At 48.5% G+C, this 15,817-nt stretch overlaps 1 protein-coding gene across 1 annotated transcript in view; it reads right to left on the bottom strand.

Moving 5' to 3' along the window:
* Positions 1-1,814: 1,814 nt before the first annotated feature.
* Positions 1,815-15,817, bottom strand: part of Dpy19l3 (dpy-19 like C-mannosyltransferase 3) — a 68,427-nt gene continuing 54,424 nt past the window's right edge. The window contains exons 17-19 of the mRNA XM_050124497.1: positions 10,053-10,185; positions 7,707-7,865; positions 1,815-5,534 (exon numbers count right to left, since the gene is read on the bottom strand). Of these exons, the coding sequence (XP_049980454.1) occupies positions 5,373-5,534; positions 7,707-7,865; positions 10,053-10,185 (454 nt within the window). The 3' untranslated portion in view covers positions 1,815-5,372. The remainder of the gene's footprint in view (positions 5,535-7,706; positions 7,866-10,052; positions 10,186-15,817) is intronic.

The following is a 15,817-nucleotide window of genomic DNA, read 5'->3' on the forward strand; positions in this document are numbered from 1 at the left end:
CAGAGGGCTTCCCAAAAATGGCTGCACTGACCATTACCCACAATCCCCAGGTAGAGATCAGGTGCTGGAATAAAACCCACATCACTGAGCACTAAATGAGCACCGCTTATGTAAATAATCCTAGTAGCAATAATAAGAGAGATAATTGTTCACAGGTGTCATTTCCTGGGGGAAAAAAAATCCACCTTTTCTTCTGAGAGGAAATGCTAATAGTTTCATTCAATTTATGAGTCTTAATTAGCACACTGCTGTTCTAATTATTGTGCGGGGCCTGAAATCATTTTCCTGCACCCTCTTCCCTCTCCTGCACATCCACACTCAATCAGCCCCTTCTCTCCTTTATGAATATGCACTTCTGGGCGTGGGCACACATCTGCGCATGTCAATCACACAGCACAAAGTGACGGCGTTTGGACGGCAATCTGTCAGTCTTCGTCTTTGTCAATGGCCCTTTCCCAGCTTCTCTTCTTGTGCTCATATACACACAGACGCAAATGTGTCTTGATTTTATTTTAGAGATGTGTTTTTTATGATTTATTTTAGTGTACACTGTTTTTTTTTTTTTTTTTTTTTTTTTGCCTGCATGTGTATCTGTGTGAAGGTATTGGAACCTCTGGAGCTGGACTTACAGAGTTGTGAGCTGCCATGCGGGTGATGTTAATTCAACCCAGGTCCTCTGGAAGAGTAGCCAATGCTCTTAACCACTGAGCCATCTCTCCAGCTTCACAAAAAATGTATCTTTTCTGGCAATGTAAATAAAAACCTTGAGACAGACTCAACTGTTCTACCCTTTTCTAAGTCTCCGATGGCTTTGGTGGGAAGACGTCTCCTTTATTTCCCGTGTCTGTTGGTGACTCTGAATTCCGTGCATACTGTGGTGCACATGGGGAAGTCACTTCTCTCCTTCCACTGCTGTGCTGTGTACTACGGCTGGCTGGGAAGCCAGTCTCCCCGCCGTCCTCCTAGCTGCTCCTCCCATCTTGCTGTAGGAGTGCTGGGATTACAGATGCACCAATGTGTACGGCCTTCCTAGATTTTTACCTATGTGCATACATTTATCTCTGTGTGGGTGTGTGCACTCAAGCCCAGGTGCCCCCAGAGTCTAGAAGAAACTGGATACAGTTGTGAGCTGCCAAGTGGGTGTTGGGAATTGAACCCAGGTCCTCTGCAAGAGCAGACAGTGCTCTTAACCACTGAGCCATCTACCCAGCTACTGTGTCTGGCTTTCTGCATGGGTTATAGGGATCAAAGTTTGGTCTTTGGGCTTGTCTGGTAGTACTTTTACCCACTGAGCCATCTCCTTGGCAGCCAGGTCTTTGTTTATTTTTTATTTTATTATTTTTTCAGTGGTTAAGAGCACTGCTTATCCTTCGGAGGACCAGGGTTTGCTTCTCATCACCCACATGGCTACTCACAGCCACCTATAACTCCAGCTCCAGGGGATCTGGTGCCTATTTCTGGCTTCCATGGACACTGAATCCATGTAGTATACAAACATACATGTAGACAAAACACCCATATGCATAAAATAAATCTTTAAATGTTTTTATACAGTTGGATGTGGTGGTGCAGTCCTGTAAGCCTGGCTTTTGGAAGGTTGAAGCGGGAGAACCCTGACACTGAGGATAGCTTGGGCTACACAGCGAGGTTTGGGGGAGGGGGAAGAGGAGAGCGGGAGAGAATGAGCGCGCAGCAATGCGGGGACCTCACTGCTCCCACCACTGGTGATTGCTCTACCGGCACAGGTCTCCACCCGCTCCAATCTGACCTTCAAAGCAACGAAAAACACCTCGGATCATTGCAAAGAGCTTTATTTAGTATATAATCCCCATACAATTCAGTACAACAGATTAGAAATGTTGTCTAAGGTTTTCCCCAAAGGGTGCCACAAACAGGAAGGTCAGCTGCTGTCCCCCCCCCAACAGACCAGCACTTTTCCCCAGCCACAGGCCGCCATGGCTGGAGCAGCCGTAGGCGTGTGATACAACAGACAGCGTCGAGAACACTTCCATGATCTCCCTCTGGTTCCCAGCTGTGATTTAAAATCAAATGTTTCAAGTACACTTTGCTAAAGATGAGCTACATTTTTGGGACATATCTTTAACGGCCTCGTTGTTTATGTGCTTGGCTAATACATCCAAAATCAAGTGGTGGTGCCCTCCTCAGGGGCAGAACCTCCGGCGGTCATGGAGGCAGGGACTGTCTGTCTCACGGTTACCGCAGGGAACAGTCACCTGCGGTGGACACAGTACCTTTACTCACTGATCTTTTGATGAGAAGCCAGGGCCTTTTACTTCACAGGAGTCCTTGTCTGCAGCTTTCTATCTTGCTTAAATCACACCAATAACATGATTGGGAGAAAAAAGTTCTCGAGTCTTCCTGTCAGCTGAGACTTTTTCCTCCAGTGCTAGGGACAGAACCCGGGGCCTCACGCACGCTAGTTCTCTAACTGAGCCACAAGCCAGCTTCCGGCTTAGACATAAGAAAGGTGGGGGAGTACATGAGTTAATTCTGTGAAGGAACCTACGCTCGTTAATCTCCTTCATTTCATCTCCTAATATTTAATAACTTTTCTGATCACATTTACTTTAAAAAAGTTTTCCTATTCTTTGAATTATTTGTCTCTGTGTGGGAATGGGCATGAGTGCAGTGTCTGTAGAGGCCTGAAGAAGGCACTGGATCCCCCTGAAGCTGGAGTTACAGGCAGTTGTGCGCTGGCCACCATGGGTGCTGGGAACCAAACGAGGGTTCTGTGTGTGAGTCATATACTCTCTGAACTACTGAACCACTCCTGCAGAGCCGAGCACATTAAATTTAAGTGCAATTTTGATACCTTATCAAAGTATCTGACTTTAATTTTGGCAAAAGTATCCTTTTTCTGCCTGTCTTCTGCAGTGCTGGGGATCAAGCCGAGGGCTTTGTGCAATGCTGGGCAAACACCCTACTGTCAAGCCACAAACACCCTGGCCCTCTTGTGACTGGGCTCTGTACTCACAATCAGAAGCGGGAGTGTGTACCCAGAATCTGGGTTGGCCTAGGACTGGAGCCTGGCGCCAGGAACGCAGGCACAAGGCAGGGCCACCTGCCGGATTGCAGCAGGTGGCTTCAAAGAGGGCTGGAGACTTGAGGCTCCAAGGAATCAGAAGTGGCGTTAATTAAGAGCACTTCTGTTGTACTTAGAGGTTCTCCCGAGAACTCAGAAGCAAAGCCTAGTGCCTGTTCTATCCAAAGCCACAACTGAATGTCATTACCAAGACGTAACAGTGCCCTGGGTCCGAATGGCAGGGAGTGAGGCCTACAGGGCATGGGGGCAGCAGCCAAGGTGGGCCCTCTTTCCTCCTGTGTGCTCGAGGACAAGGTCACAAGCTAGAGTCCCGATCAGAGCTAAAAATATCAAACGTGATTCGCTGAAAGATTTGGTCACCAAGAGTAAAAACTTGTCCTGTACACATCACAGTGTCTCGGGGAGAGGCCGAGGTGAAGACTGGTTTCGGCACTTCTCATGACTTAGGAAACGGTCCGGCAGCAATGGTGCTGTGGAGAGAGCCAGCGCCGATGAGCGTGGCTGTCACCACGGTAAGGATGTGCATCCAAGTTAAGTCCACGGCTCTTGGATACCAAGACGCCAAACACAGAGCGATGAGACAAACACATACAGGAATGTTTAAGACAGATGCACACTCACCCACAAAGTAACAGTCATGAGACACTGTGCCTTACCTGCTCTGTGTTCCCTTAAGAGTAAGGCACTGGCCCAGAATGTTCCACCAGTGCCGGCAGCCGTGGCAGGCATGCGACATTGCTGGCTTCATTAAAGTTTTGGCATTGATGAACATGTTTTCTTGCTGGGTTACCCCAGATTGTAGTGGTCTCCAACCTCAGGGGTCCAGAAAAAGGCAGGACTCCAAAGTTCCAGTGGCCTAATTTAAAATCCTAGCTGTCGATGTTTTCTTTAAATGAGTTTTGCATAAAAACCCTGAGCCTGAGGAGACAATGAAATGCTTTTCTGAAAGCCACTTAAGTAGCAGCCGAGCAGAGAGTCATTGCACGCGCTGCTCTCCATCCTGGTGCTCAAGGGATTTATTGCACTGACGTGAGGAGAAACACTTAAATCACTTCCAAATGGCAAGAGCAGGAGAGAAAGTTAATTTCATTAGCTATCTTGATTTAATTAAGTGGACAATGTGCCTCTATCAGCAGCTTTTACATGCCCCCACCATTAGAAATGAATTATAAAAGCAATTATCAAAAAACTCCGAGCAGGTAACCACTCCTCTCTGCTGTTTACAGTCGAGCGCGGCTCAGAGGCACTTGGTCACCTCTTAGGGAGGGAAGTGGCATCTCTGGGGCCAAGAGGGAAGGCTGGAGCCTACAAGTCAAAGGGCATGAAAATGCCATACTGAACTTGAGGGCTCAAGATACAGCGTCTTAAAAAGTCCCCAGACTTTGCAAGTTTCTAGGCTATGAAAAAATACAAAGGCTAAAAACGCAAAAAGTTCATCAAGTTTTGCAAACCCAGTAAACTGAAATGCGTAAGAAATGGAGCAAAACTGTTTTACTTGCAAGAGAGACTAAGTAGCACAAATGGGCTTGAAAACGGGCCTGTAACAGCAGCACAGGCTACCAGGCTCCATGCACTTCTGCCCTCGCAGACCTGGATGAGACCTCTGACACTTGCTGCTTTGAGACAGGCTCTCTCTACACAGCCCAGGCTGGCCCTGAACTCTCAAGAGTTTTGCCTGCCCCTGCCTCCGAGTGCTGGGACTAAAGGAGTGAGCCACTACACCTGGCCCAGGAACACCCGGGCTGCTGAGTCCAGAACTAAAACAAACACACACTCCAAGTCTGCCCCGCACTCTGCACACATGATGTTTTAGAGCACAAATGGAATATTTAAGATTTAAAGACCTAACGTGATTTGTTTCTTCACACGTGAAAGCATGGCAAATTGGAAAATGTTATAAAATTTTAACGAGACGGGACAATACGCTTTTAAAAAGCCACCGACTGGTCTCAGTGGTGAAGAAATATCAATGACCGAGCCGTGCGGCCTGTCAACTACGCTCACTCATAACTGGCTCGGGTTCACTGAAACCCCAGGCATTTCAGTCTTAAATAGGCTCTCATTGTCCGGGCCAGTGGGTTCCACACAACGCCCTCAGGCGTATATCCCCAAGCAGTCTTGGACAGGTGCACACAGTTGGCTAAAGAACACTTGTGGAAAAGAGACAGGATGGAGACTGACGTCAGTGTCAGAGGGCGGCGGGACTGTCTGCAGCTGCCTGGGACCCCAGTGTTCATGCCCCGCTCCTGACTCACAGACACGTCTCAAGTCAGCTGTGGATGTGCTGTGGTTTCAGGAATGGACATGGTCACTTGTTTCTGGAGAGTCTGTAGACGTGGAATGTCTTGTTCTGGAACACTCTAGTGAAGTGAGCTGCATAGGACGGCAGGTTCCTCTTAATCTCCTCACAGAAGCGAGGGTGATCAGCAGGCCTCAAGTCGGGGTCACTGTCTCCTGGCCCATCCATCTCCTGAAACCAAAGCAAACCCAAACAGAGCTTGAGTGGTGGTGACACCCACTCACCTACCCATCCACCGTGGCTTCTATGTATTCCTTTGCTTAGTTTTGAAACAGGGTCTTTCTGTGTAGCCCTGGAACTCCAGATATAGCCTTCCTCTGCCCTCTGCGCGCTGGAATTTAAAGGCATATGCCACTATGTCCAGCCCATATCACGGTTTTTGGGGACAGGACCTCACTATGTAGCCAGGCTGGCTTAGAGCTCTTGATCCTCCTGCTCTAGCTTCACCAAGGTTGGTTCTTAAGGCACCGGTCCCCACACCAGCTGGGGCAAAAATCACATCTATAAAGGCCACAAAAATCAGGGTAGGTGCTGGGCTTTCTTAGGGATGTGATGCTATCAGATAAAGGGTATTTCAGGGCCAGCTCCGCTCAGAGATCAGACGGCTGCCTCGCTCTCCTGCCTCCAAAGAGCAAACCAAGGCTGGAGAGAGAATCCTGTGTCGTGAGACTGTCACTGCTGACAGCAGGTCAGAAGCAGAACTCAGATCTCCCTGGGTGCCGGCTAGTTTTCTGTCAACCTGGCAAAACTAGAGCCATCTTCCGGGTGGTGGTGGCACACACCTTTAATTCCAGCACCCAGGAGGCAGAAGCAGAAGGATCTCTGTGAGTTTGAGGCCAGCCTGGTATACAGAGTGGGTTCCAGGACAGCCTCCAAAGTTACATGGAGAAAACCTGTCTCAAAAAACCAAAACCAACCAACCAACCAAACAAAAAACTAGAGCCATCTGAGAAGAGAGGATGTTAAGAGGGGACTATCTCCACCAGATTGCCTGTAATCAAGTCTCTGGGGCACTCTGTTGATTGACGTGGGAGGAACTAGCACTGAGGGTGTCCTCTGTGCCACCCCTGGGCTGGTGGTCTTGGGTTCTGTATGAAAGCAGGCTGAGGGTGCCATGGGGAGGAAGCCAGTAAGCAATGTTCTTCCACAGCCTCTGTTTCAGTTCCTGCTCTGACGTCCCTTCAGGAGGGACCGTAAGCTGTAAGATGGAATAAATCCTTTCCCCTTGTCTTAGTCAGGGTTTCTAACGCTGTTAAGAGACACCATGGCCAAGGCAACTCTTATAAAGAAAACATTTAATTGAGGCTGGTGTGCATACAGTTTCGAGGTTCAGTCCATTATCACCATGGCGGGGAGCATGGTGGCGTGCAGACAGACATGGCGCTGGAGAGCGCTACATCTTGATCAGAAGGCAACAGGAAGTGGCCTCAGTGTGGCACTGAGGGAAGTATGAGCAAAAGAGACCTCAAAGCCTAACCCCATAGTGACACACCCACTCCAACAAGTGGTGCCGCTTCCTTTCAAGCCGCCGCGCCTCTCAGGTATTTGCCGCAGCACTGAAAGCTAACTGAGCCATGCTGCTCCTAGAAGCACGCTATCTTGTCCCGTCCACAGACGTTAAACACAGAGAGCTCCATCAACTGGAGTCAATTCCCTAACTCAGATGCCGAGGGAGGAAAAGTGACACGCAGACTCACACACAGGCAGGTGCAGGTTCTGCTCAGCCTCCGGGGCAGTCGCTGCTTACTCCTTCCCTTGGGTACGGAACCTCTACTTCCCACCTTCAGGTTGTTTGTGGATTTAGGTTGGTTTCCACACACTATTAGCCACGCCACATCCCCAAAGGGACAAAGATCCCATTTACCGTGACCTGGCTCAGCTCCCAGTTTCCCTTTCTCTAAGAGAGACACAGCTTGTTCTGCTGTGGAGGGCAAGCTTAGTTACCCTGAGGCTGCGTGTGTGGTGGACAAGAGGGAGCAGGATGTATGGGTCATAGAGCCTGGGAAGAAGAGGGGGGCCCGCTGCCTTGTATTTAAAGATGTGCCAACAAGATGCTTTGGAACTGTGTTGATAGGCAGGTACGTTGTATACAGCAGAAAGATATTCTTTACAAATAAAATGTGTGCAGTGTGGCATCATACCAAACAGCCAAAGGCAGAGAGGTGCTCTGGACCCTCCCTGTTCCCTGGCCCAGCTCCTACTGTCACTAAAGAGCAGGTCTACAAACGTCTGCTCATAATGTCATTCCCACATGTGGTCCAAAGTGAAGGGCACCACTTGGGATGCATCCTGGATTTCCACCCTCTCTGAGGGATCCCTGAGATGAAGAAGCAACGTGCTCACGTGTCCATTGGCGACGTCCAGCAAATCACGCAGCCGGCAGCCCCTTTGGTGCCTGCGTTCATAGCAGATACTATCTTCTAGGATCACAAAGTCAGTGCCGAAGGACCTCAGGAGTGAGTGCACTTCCTCTGGGGACCTCTTGGCATAGATCTGATACACCTTCAAAATGAGATAAAAAAGGAAAAGGATACAGTCTCCCAATTGCCTGGGAGTTAATGGAGGAAGGGAGGAACATCCCCCAGGGGGCGGTGCTAAGACCCGACACTCAAATCCCCATGCTGCCCAGGCCACTCTTGTCCTGTCAATCACAGTCTGGAGTAGGAAGGTAGGGAATTACCAAATGGATATTGTAATTATCTAACAGGAAGAGGGAACAGGAATCACAATGAACATATCTAACTTAGATGTAAAAAAGACGTGGATCCAGAGTTAATCATTGTAGGTTTCGAATATATTTATCAGATGATAATTCTAAGAATTATTAAACATGGGTGAGTCAACAAGACAAGCAGGTTGATGGTACCATTTGGCGCATGTGTCTGAGAGGGAGACCTGGCTTCTCACTACAGCAAGTGGGAACAGGGACCCAGGGAATCTGCAGTAGCGGCCTTTCCCTGGGGTACCCTGCCCTCTTCAGGTCCACCATCATGTACCCTGAGCACACACTTCTGGGAGAAGGCAACTTGGGGCACAGCACGGGGATGTGAGAGGTGCTGCTTCCTCTGTGGCCCTGAGTCCTGATACATGGCTGTGTGAGAGGGCCTGATATCCCAAGAGGCATCCATACCGCTCAGGTCAGCAGTGGGCCTTGGCTGAAGTATACCAAAGACTCTAAGTCACGACTGATGGCAGGGGCTGGAGAGAGGGCTCAGAGGTTAAGAGTGTATACCATTCTTGCAGCGGCTGAAGTTCAGTTCCTGGCACCTATGCTGGATAGTTCAAAACCGCCTGTAACTCTAGCTCTAGGATCTGATGCCTTTGGCCTCTATGGGCACTATACACACCTACACAACCAGCAACACCCACAAAGAAGACTCCATCTATACATAATTAAAAACAAACTTTAAAAAGAAAAGTAGCGGTTAGTATGAACCAGGCACATGAGGACCAGTAATCCTAGTACTCAGAAGGCTGAGGCAGGAGGATGACAAATTTGAGGCTAGCCTGGGCAACAAAGTGAGACCCAATATAAAAAATTAAAAAAAAAAAAAGGTGAGCTTTCTGAAACATTCAGCAGTATGAATCCTCGGTACTTGGGTAGCAGGTGCCTTCCTGTACTGCTGACTGACACAGAAACAGGACCTGTTCAGAGGGTGCCCAGATAGACCCAAGAACCTGACATGCCAGCAGACACCACACAGAAAAGACACACTCAGTTTCCCTCTTGGCCACTCTGTGCATGTTCAAGAAGACAGAAATGGTCCAGATGATTGAAGAAACCTGCCACACCCACTTGCAGTATTTACAGCTTTAAAAATGGCCAAGAGGGCAGGGTTGTGGCTTGGTAGCAGTGCTCACCTTCCTCTGAAGCCCTACTACATACAGTACCACTGCACTGATGTAATTATCCCCAGAATACAGTGTCAAGAAAAAGGAAGGTGGCCTACAGCTGTTCTTTGTAAGGAGACTAAGAAAGGATGGAGAGATGGCTCAGTGGTTAAGAGCAGGTACTGTTCTTGTAGAGGACCCAAGTTCAGTTCCCGGGACCCACACCAGGAGGCTTATAACCACTTCTAACACAGGCTTCAGTGGGGGCCTGATGCCCTCTTCTGGCTTCTACCTGCACTCAAGGCACACACATAGGCACACACACACATACATATACATGCTATTTGTCTCCTGGGAAGGCAGTGGGTAGTAGCTAGGATACAGAGATTGGGCAAACATGCTTCAGGCCATTCCCTTCTGTATAGTCTGAACTTTGAACTATGTGGCTGTATTTAAACAAACAGCAACAGTGAATACCTCCAACATGCATAAATGCACGCACACACCGGGAGTGTCCTGCAGCTGGTTTATGAGGCATGACCAGTATGTCTCCATTTCTATTCCTTCCCTTCCAAAACCACAAGCTCTAAGAGCCTTGGCCTAAACGCTGCCTCCCACACATCCCAGGGTGTTTATTCTCTTAGCACTTTCCCTACCTAAGAGAAGGTACGTGCTGTACCCAGCCCCAACAGGCAGAGTCAGGAGACACCCATGCCCTTATGCTCCGGTTCCTTCCTAAGCTACAGGCTGGAGGTGTGTAGCATGCAGCCCCTCATCCTGGCACAGGGAGACATGTCCTCTGCCCTCAGTGGCAGCACAGGGCACTGAGAAGTGAGCACAGGCAAAGATGGGCCTCACCGCTTGGGTCCGCTCTCTCAGGCTTTTGTCTTCATAGTGTGGGTGGTTGGTGAGGGTCCGTCCCGTGCACAGCTTGACTCCAGCCAGCAGCTGCATGCTCCCAGCGAACACAGCCTTTCTTGGTGTGTTAGAGCTACAAGGTTTGAGAGTGTGGATTAACCCCAACACTACAATTTCCAGGAATCATCCAGGGGCTCTGAAGGGGAGTATGAAGAGGGGAGGGGTGGGAGGGTAGGGGAAGGGGGGGGGTCACACAAATGACTTGAACTGACTTACATCCAAGGTATTTTATGCAAACTTTAATTATTTACTTATTCTGAGACAGTCTCATAATATGTAACCCGAGCTTGCCTGGAGCTCAGGATCCTCCTGCCTCAGCATCAGCCAACTTCGTAACTGTTTTCCTGTTCACCAGAACAAAGGCTGAGGAGTGTCTTGCTCTCCACACTTGGAAGGGTTGACTTTTATGATGGATGCACTGTTTTAGGAGGCAGGTAGCTAGCTCCTGAGGCACAGTCTCTTCCACCACTGCCCAGAAAGGTAGAGTCCAACACAAGATCTCAGGGGCTGCAGCTGCTTTTTGAGCTAAACTGAAGGGCGGCTGAGAGCGAAGACATGAGACATGTCTGGAGAGACGGCTCAGTGATTAAGGACACTGGCTGCTCTGACACGGCACCCAGGTTCAGTTCCCAGCACCCGCTCAGTGTCTCAGAACAGACCATAACTCCCACTCCAGAGGATATGATTCAATTTTCTAGCCTCCTCAAGCAATGCACGCATATGATATATATGCACGCACCATGCATGCATATATGTATATATATGAATAGATATATACACACATATGTGCAGAAACTTATATACAAAAAAGTTTTCAAAAATTAATATGAGTTCGAGACCAGCCTGGTCTACAAAAGCTAGTTCCAGGACAGGCTCCAAAGCCACAGAGAAACCCTGTCTCGAAAAAAAAAAAAACAAACAAATAAAAAAAAATTAGTATGTGAGAAATCAGGGAAACATCATTGATGGTGACGCAATTCCATGGGGCTAGAAGAGCAAAAAGAAACAAACAGAGTCCAGTATTGCTGTAGATGGCGTCTGAAGAAGAAAGCCCTGCAACCACAAACGCAAGAGCTGGGGAGAAGCCTGAGGAGCAAGCCCACCACCCAGAGAGGACATGGGAGCATTCTTCCTCTTTAACCCTGATAAGGAGAACTATACACAAGGCCAAAGCTTAAGCAGTGTGGGTACGCTAGCACTATCCCAAGAACTGATTTTCCAGTGACCACCAAGCTCCTGGTGGGCCCTGAGGAACAGTGATGGAGAACACAGGAAAGACACTACACAGAAGGGACTTCCTCGGCCCTGGAGAGAAAGGATCTTTTTTCTTCTTTTAAATTTTACCACTGAATCTTGCTACATGGCCCAGGCTTGCCTAAACTCACCACTGTCTTGTCTCAGCTTCTTGGGTTATGGGACAGATGTATCTGGCCAAAGAGCCTATAGCTGACTCAATCCCATTCTCTCTGGGGAGAGCTGGGAGCTACTATGGGAGCTCCCCAGGGGCTCTGCCTCAAAGGATTTTTCAGATGCTCACTAGAACGTCCCAAGTTGTGTTTATCTTTGAGTTAAGGAACAGGAAGGAGGGCAGTCGGCACAGCTGTATATACGCCCTTCATCTCAGCACTCAGGAGACAGGTAGAGGCGGGTGGATCTCTGTGAGGTCCAGGCTAGTCGGGCACTGCATAGCAAGCCCTTGTCTCAAAAACAAAACAGAGTAAAAGACTAAGAAGAGAAGAAACATGGGGCTGCCGATCTGTGCTAAGGCACGGAGGTAATCCCGCAGACTATCTGAAATGTAAAAAGAAAGCCAGAGCAGGCGGCTGCAGTCTTTGGAAAGCGGAAAGCGAGGCCGCAACCTGCTCTGCTGCCGAGAGAGAGAGTGCACGCAGGGCTCTGAGACATCTCCTCACACGCCTGTCTTTATTCCAACTCAACACTAAGAATGCGGCCTGAACACAGGCCAACAAAGGCCCGTGGGTGTCTGGGGGCAAGACACGCCATGCTTCGAGTGATGACACTTACAAAGAAACTACGTTTAGAAGATTCGAGGTTTCTTTCTAACCGTGACATTCATCTAGTGTTGCATTCCAATAAGGCTTCTCGGCTGAGGGGAGAGAAGCGGATGGAATTACAATGAGCAGGGAAGGAATGACAGACAATCTTCTACACCCGCCCTCGCTGAAGTCTAAAACTTCCGCAGGAGCTTGGCTGGCCCGACGGCGTTGTCAGCATTCTAAGAAGCAGACTGGGGAACACAGACCGGATAGGCGCTTGCTCTGCCCCCCACAGATCCACAATTTACAGGAAAGTTTGACACTGGTCCCACATAGTCAGAGGAACCGGAGGGTTATGGAGGCATGAGAGGGTTTAAATAAAGGCATGCGTGGGTAGAGAAAGCCTCAGGACAAGAACTTGGGGGAGATTCAGTTTACTCCAATTATGGCTCACTGAACACTTATCCTGAGCCTTGTCTGTCTTCTACCCTCCATTTAGAGTCACAATCGTAGACTGTACCGCAGTTGCTAAAGGGAATAAACATGAATGAAAGGCAGAGAGAGCTGGTATTTTCCCAGCCTTCATTCCCATGGATCCTCTCAATGGCACAAGGCATCCCACTGCAGTAAGCCTACAGCAACGCATCTTCTCCACGACATAGGCTGAGAGTACACGGGAAGGAGAGCCTGGTTTCCATGTTTGGCAAAACAGGCGATATTGTGGCCCCATGTCATTTAGTCTTGAAGTGCCAAGCACCAACAGGTTAATTACTGCTGAACTAATGGCTAACTGAACATCAATACTTCAATTAATTTACAGAATTATGCAGATAGGAGAAATGATTTGTTAAATATAAAGGCTTGGGGGTGGAGTGCTGAAGTGGTCAAGAGCACTGGCTGCTCTTTCAGAGAACTCAGTTGGAGTCCCAACACCCACATGGGAAACGCATGTAACTAGAATTCTGGGAATCTGACATCCTCTTCTGGACTCTGAGGGCACTAGGCACACATTGTGCACACATATACATATAGGCAGGCAAACACTTATGCAGATTTAATAAATAAGAGGCTCACCAGCACTTAAAGTCTGAACTTAAACCTCATCTTTAAAACACACACAATTCTTTCTACTCTGATTAAAAGCAAAAGAAATTCCGGATGTGTTTTTCGGTTGTGCTGAGAACATTCTATACATGGCAAGCTTCTTGATTGCTAAGAGACAGCTTCTAGTGGAAAATCTCCTAAAAGCAAGCAATTAAAATGCCATCTTTCAAAATAATGCTATTTACAGAGCCCTCATAATTGAACAAGAAAACTTCCAGGAAACAAAAATGCTGCATCCAGGACAGACTGGCACAAGGCAGGACCCGGCCAGGCAGCTCAAGTAAACGAGCTTTCCAGCCACACCTAGAGCCTGTAAAGGCATCCCCTGGCTTTATGCTGAAAGAGATACAAGATGGCAGAAGGGCCCAGGGATGGAATCTCTGTACCCAGTGTCAGAGGAGGGCACTTCCGAAGGCCTGCTAGGAGGGAAGGCACACAGCACTGAGCACAGGAGTGGGCTCAGAGAGGGAGACAGTGGCACTGGGAGGCAGCTGGGGCTACATATCCAGGGACCTGATCTCCACAAAAGGTCCTTGCAGGCTAACGTGCCTTCATATAAATGTAGTTAATTAAAATCCGCTGAGAATTGTGGCACAAGGCTAGGGTTACAGAGCATGGCCTCGTCTGGAAGAAAAGAAGGAAGTGGGAGAGGGAGAGAATTAAAGACTCTGCATCTCTGAGACGAGGTCTCCTGTAACCCAAGCTGACTGTTGCTAAAAATGACCTTGAGCACTCAACCAGCCACCTTCAAGTTCTAAGCGCTAGGGTTACAGGCAGGGTTCTCTTGGTTTATAAATTCACCTGTCCTTTCCATTAGGAAACTAAACCCCAAACACCTTCCGCCCACACTTGGGAAGCTTACAAGCTGTGAGGCTGAGTGAGGTGAGAGCAGGGGAACTGCCAGGTGGTGGCGCACGCCTTTAATCCCAGCACTCGGGAGGCAGAGGCAGGCGGATCTCTGAGTTGGAGGCCAGCCTGGTCTATAGAGTGAGTTCCAGGGCAGCCAGGACTACACAGTGAAACCTTGTCTCGAAAAATCAATTAAAAAAAAAAAAAAAAGAACATGGAGAACACACAGACAGCAGGGCCAGCAGAGAGACCCATAAGTTTAATGAAGTGTGACGGCCGGCCACTAGCGTCCACGCATATACTCTGGTGTCCTGTGGGGTACAGCTGCTGCCCATGCAGAAGCTAATGAACTGGACCAATAAGCATACAGCCTCAGGTGTGAAAGCTTTACAATCTAAAGGCTTCCAGTGCTTTTACAGGACTCCAGCCCCTTCCATGAGTCCTAGCGTGAAGGAAGGTCTTGAGGTTCTCTCTCCTAGAAGCCCATAACTGGGCTCCTTTAAAAGACGGGACAATAACTAACTCCCACCAAGGCGATGGCCTCTTCCAATGTATCCTCAGTGAGCAGTGAGGAGGGCAAGAGTGACCATGCGAGGACCACAGCTGCAGTCCTCGCTCCTGGCAGCAAACACGTGTGACCAATCCCCACAGGGGAGCCAAAGAAGACGGGCAAAATAACAGAAGGGTAAATGAACATTGAAGCGGGATGTCAGTCTGGCTACTGGGGAGGCTGAGGCGGGAGGCCAAAGTTCAAGGTCTAGTTCAAGGCCAGCCTGGACAGCTTTGTGAGACCCTACCTCAATAAATAAATAAATATTAAAAAAAAAAAACCGGTAAAAAGAGGTCGGTATTAGAATGATGCTTGCCGAGCATGCATGAGTAGTCCTAGGTTCAACCTCTAGTACTAAAAATATAAGAATATTAAATGTACTCCCTTACGGGGAGAATCAGTCTGCCGACCACAGCTGATTTGAATGTTGACTTACACAAACATACTTTGTGTCTAAATAGACCCCACTTTGGCATACATTCATCATCACTTAAGCTTGATTTACAAACATGCCAAGCAGCTAGTTTTTTTTTTTTTTTTAACGAAAAAAAAAATCGTTTCGATTTGAGGAAATTTCAGGGAAAACAGACAAGATTAGATGACAATGGCACTGATATTTTTAGAACAATATGAATCTTTCAGTTGCTGAGAATGAAAAAAGAAGAAAGCCAATCAGCTAATAAGTCAGAGGAGTCCGCCAGCAAAGACACTGTTAGCTGAGGGGACTCAGATGCCAGGGCTGGTCCCCAGCAGGAGGAGCAACAGCCCTGAGCTACCTTCTTTAGACCAGGAATATCTTCTCACCCACACTTCTGCAGAGTCAGAAATGTTGCTTAAAATACATTTTTGAGGGGAAAACTTGAAAATAATAGATGTTGAGTCTGAGATAGTCAGAGGAGCCTGGGTTCCACCGCAATTGTCTGTCTGGAATATTATTAGGTTCTGCAAGCCAGGGAACACAGGTGCAGACGCTAAGGATGGCCCGGGGAGAGGAGAGCCACCATCCATGAGATGCCCATGGGACCACCTTCAATAGTGTCATCTTAAAAACACAGAGGAAGGCCAGGCAGTGGTGGCACTTTAATCCCAGCACTCGGGAGGCAGAGGCAGGCGGATCTCTGTGAGTTTGAGGCCAGCCTGGTCTACAAGAGCTAGTTCTAGGACAGGAACCAAAAAGCTACGGAGAAACCCTGTCTTGAAAAAAA

This window comes from Alexandromys fortis, unplaced genomic scaffold (assembly GCF_014885135.2).
Source record: "Alexandromys fortis isolate MF-2015 unplaced genomic scaffold, M_Fortis_MF-2015_v1.1 scaffold_198, whole genome shotgun sequence".
In the NCBI taxonomy this organism is placed as follows: domain Eukaryota; kingdom Metazoa; phylum Chordata; class Mammalia; order Rodentia; family Cricetidae; genus Alexandromys; species Alexandromys fortis.